This window comes from Parus major, unplaced genomic scaffold, assembly GCF_001522545.3.
Source record: "Parus major isolate Abel unplaced genomic scaffold, Parus_major1.1 Scaffold456, whole genome shotgun sequence".
Lineage (NCBI taxonomy): Eukaryota > Metazoa > Chordata > Aves > Passeriformes > Paridae > Parus > Parus major.
Genome location: NW_015379358.1, coordinates 23233 through 25590, shown reverse-complemented (window position 1 = coordinate 25590; position 2358 = coordinate 23233). Strand labels below are relative to the sequence as shown.

The window sequence follows — 2358 nt, the reverse complement described above, 5'->3', positions numbered from 1 at the left end:
GTGGGATTGGCTCTGGATGTCCCCAGCCCGGTGGGATTGGCTCTGGAAGTCCCCAGGTTGGTGGGATTGGCTCTGGATGTCCCCAGGTTGGTGGGATTGGCCCTGGATGTCCCCAGCCCAGTGGGATTGGCTCTGGATGTCCCCAGGCTCTGGAGCTGCTCCTGCCATGGAAGCTGTGAGGAGCTCAGAGCTCTGGGATAAGTGTGGCTTTATCTCCCCCAAGAGCTGCTCCAGCTGTATCCCTGCCACCCCCAGTGGGAATTCCAGAACTCTGAGGGTGGAGAGGAGCAGGACACCCCCAAATTCTGCCACAATCCCACACCAGGAGCTGCTGCAAGTGCTCAAGGAAATAAAAGTGAGGCCAGGACAGCTGCTGGCTCCATGTCACACCCCGAGGGACACGGGGAGGGTGGCAGAGGGCAGGGCACAGCGAGGAGCTGCTCCGGCCTCCAGAGGGGCTCTCCAGCATTCCCTCCACAGCTCCGGGGAGAAGCTGGGATGGATCTGGGAGCTGGGGTGCCCCAAAAGTGCCGCCTTTACCTGCAGCTTCTGCAGCGTCTCCTCGCGCTCCCCCTCGGCCTCCCAGCGGCCACACTTCTGGCTCTTCAGCATCTGGATCTCCTGGGGCACACAGGGATTGACATTTCAGCTGCTCTGGTTCTCAGATCCTGCACTGCTGTGGATACCTTGAGATTTTCCCTTTTTAACTTTTCAAATCCTTTCCTGCTGTTGGATCCTTGAGATTTTCCCTTTTTAACTTTTCAAATCCTGTCCTGCTGTGGATACCTTGAGATTTCCCCTTCTCAGGTTCCCAAATCCTGCTCAGCATCAGCTCCCAGCTCTAAACTCCATCTGGAATTGTGTCTGGAGTTCTGGAATTGTGTCTGGAGTTCTGGAATTGTGTCCAGAGCTGTGTCCCGGTGTTTTGGGCACACAAAACGACCCCTCTGTGATCCAAGGCCACCTCACCTCAACCAAAGCGGATCTTTGGGGAGCAAGCTGGGGGAACGGGGCTTCATCCACTTGGAGGTGATTAATTAATCAATAATTAATTTGGTGATTGGTTAACCTGGGGGTTCATCAGGATTAAAGGCTGATTTCGTAAATCAGCCGAGAATTTTCTGGAAAACTCCACGGCCGGTTTTGGCTGCAGCCCTTGGGGAGGTTTCCTCTGCCCTCAAACGCTGCCTTTCATTAAACACATCCACTTTTATTTTTGAATTTTGTCTGGGCCCTGTTTCCAGGTAAATCCCATTCCAGAATGTGGTTTAACCTAGTTAGATTTTAGTTAAATTAAAAAACCAAACTAAACCCACCACACAGACCCTCCCCTCTGCTCTGCCCCAGCTCCAGGCTGGGGAGGGGAAGGCTCAGAGGGATCTGCAAAGCTCCTGAGCCTCGAGTTCCCACCTTTTCCGTGTCCTCAGCTTTTTCCCCTGGTTTGGGAATGTGATGGGAACAGCTCTGCTGGATTTCCTGGCAGCCTCACCTCATCCTTAGCCTTGAGCAGCAGCTCCAGCTCCTCCAGGGTTTGGCTCAGCTCCTCCTTGTTGTTGTCGCTGGAGGAATCCTGCGTCCCCTGCGACTCCAGCTCTGCCACCTGCACGGGGAGATTCCCTGAGAGCTGCAGGAATCAGGAATTCCCTGGCTCCTCATCCCCCACTGCCTTGGATTCCCTGCAATCCCACCTGGATTCACAGCACCTCCCGCTTGGGAGGGAAACAAATATTCCTTCTGCTCTGCCCAGATCACATTTTGTGGCTAAAAAAATTCAGTTTGCACCCTTTGTCTGTGCTTTCTTCAGGGGTTCTGTGCTGGACTGGCCTCCAGCCTGAAAATCCAGCTCCATTTACAGCTCTGGGCAGAGATTCCCAAAATCCGGCTGAGCTGGAAGGGTTTGCCCAAGCGGACTCCCCAGCCCTGAAAAATTCAGCTCGGTGCCTTGGATTATTCATGAGGGGATTCATTTTTAAAAGGCTGCGGCAGCTTTTGCTTTTTGGGTTGTTCTGAGCTCTGCAGACTCCTCCAGGGATGAGGAGCAGATCCTGCTGCTCCGGGAAAGGGACAGATCCCGGCTCTGGAGCTGTCAGGATCACGGTGCCGGCCAAAATCCAACAAAATTGTCTGATTTAGGGACAATAATCCAGATGTTTTGCTGAGTTACTGGTTTTTAATGTGATCCTGACACTGCTCTGGTGCTGTCCTCCACCTGAGGCTCCCCAAATCCTCTCTCCCAGCTCCCAGCTGGTAGGGAATCATGAGGGATGGATGTTGGAATCCTGAGGGATGGATGTTGGAATCCTGAGGGATGGATGTTGGAATCCTGAGGGATGGATGTTGGGAATCAGGCCCCAGGAA

General features: G+C 53.7%; 1 protein-coding gene across 1 annotated transcript in view; it reads right to left on the bottom strand.

Moving 5' to 3' along the window:
* Positions 1-2358, bottom strand: part of LOC107199142 (homer protein homolog 3-like) — a gene marked incomplete at its 5' end in the record, with an annotated part of 5944 nt that overhangs the window by 1026 nt on the left and 2560 nt on the right. The window contains 2 exons of the mRNA XM_015616479.2: positions 541-621; positions 1490-1600. Of these exons, the coding sequence (XP_015471965.2) occupies positions 541-621; positions 1490-1600 (192 nt within the window). The remainder of the gene's footprint in view (positions 1-540; positions 622-1489; positions 1601-2358) is intronic.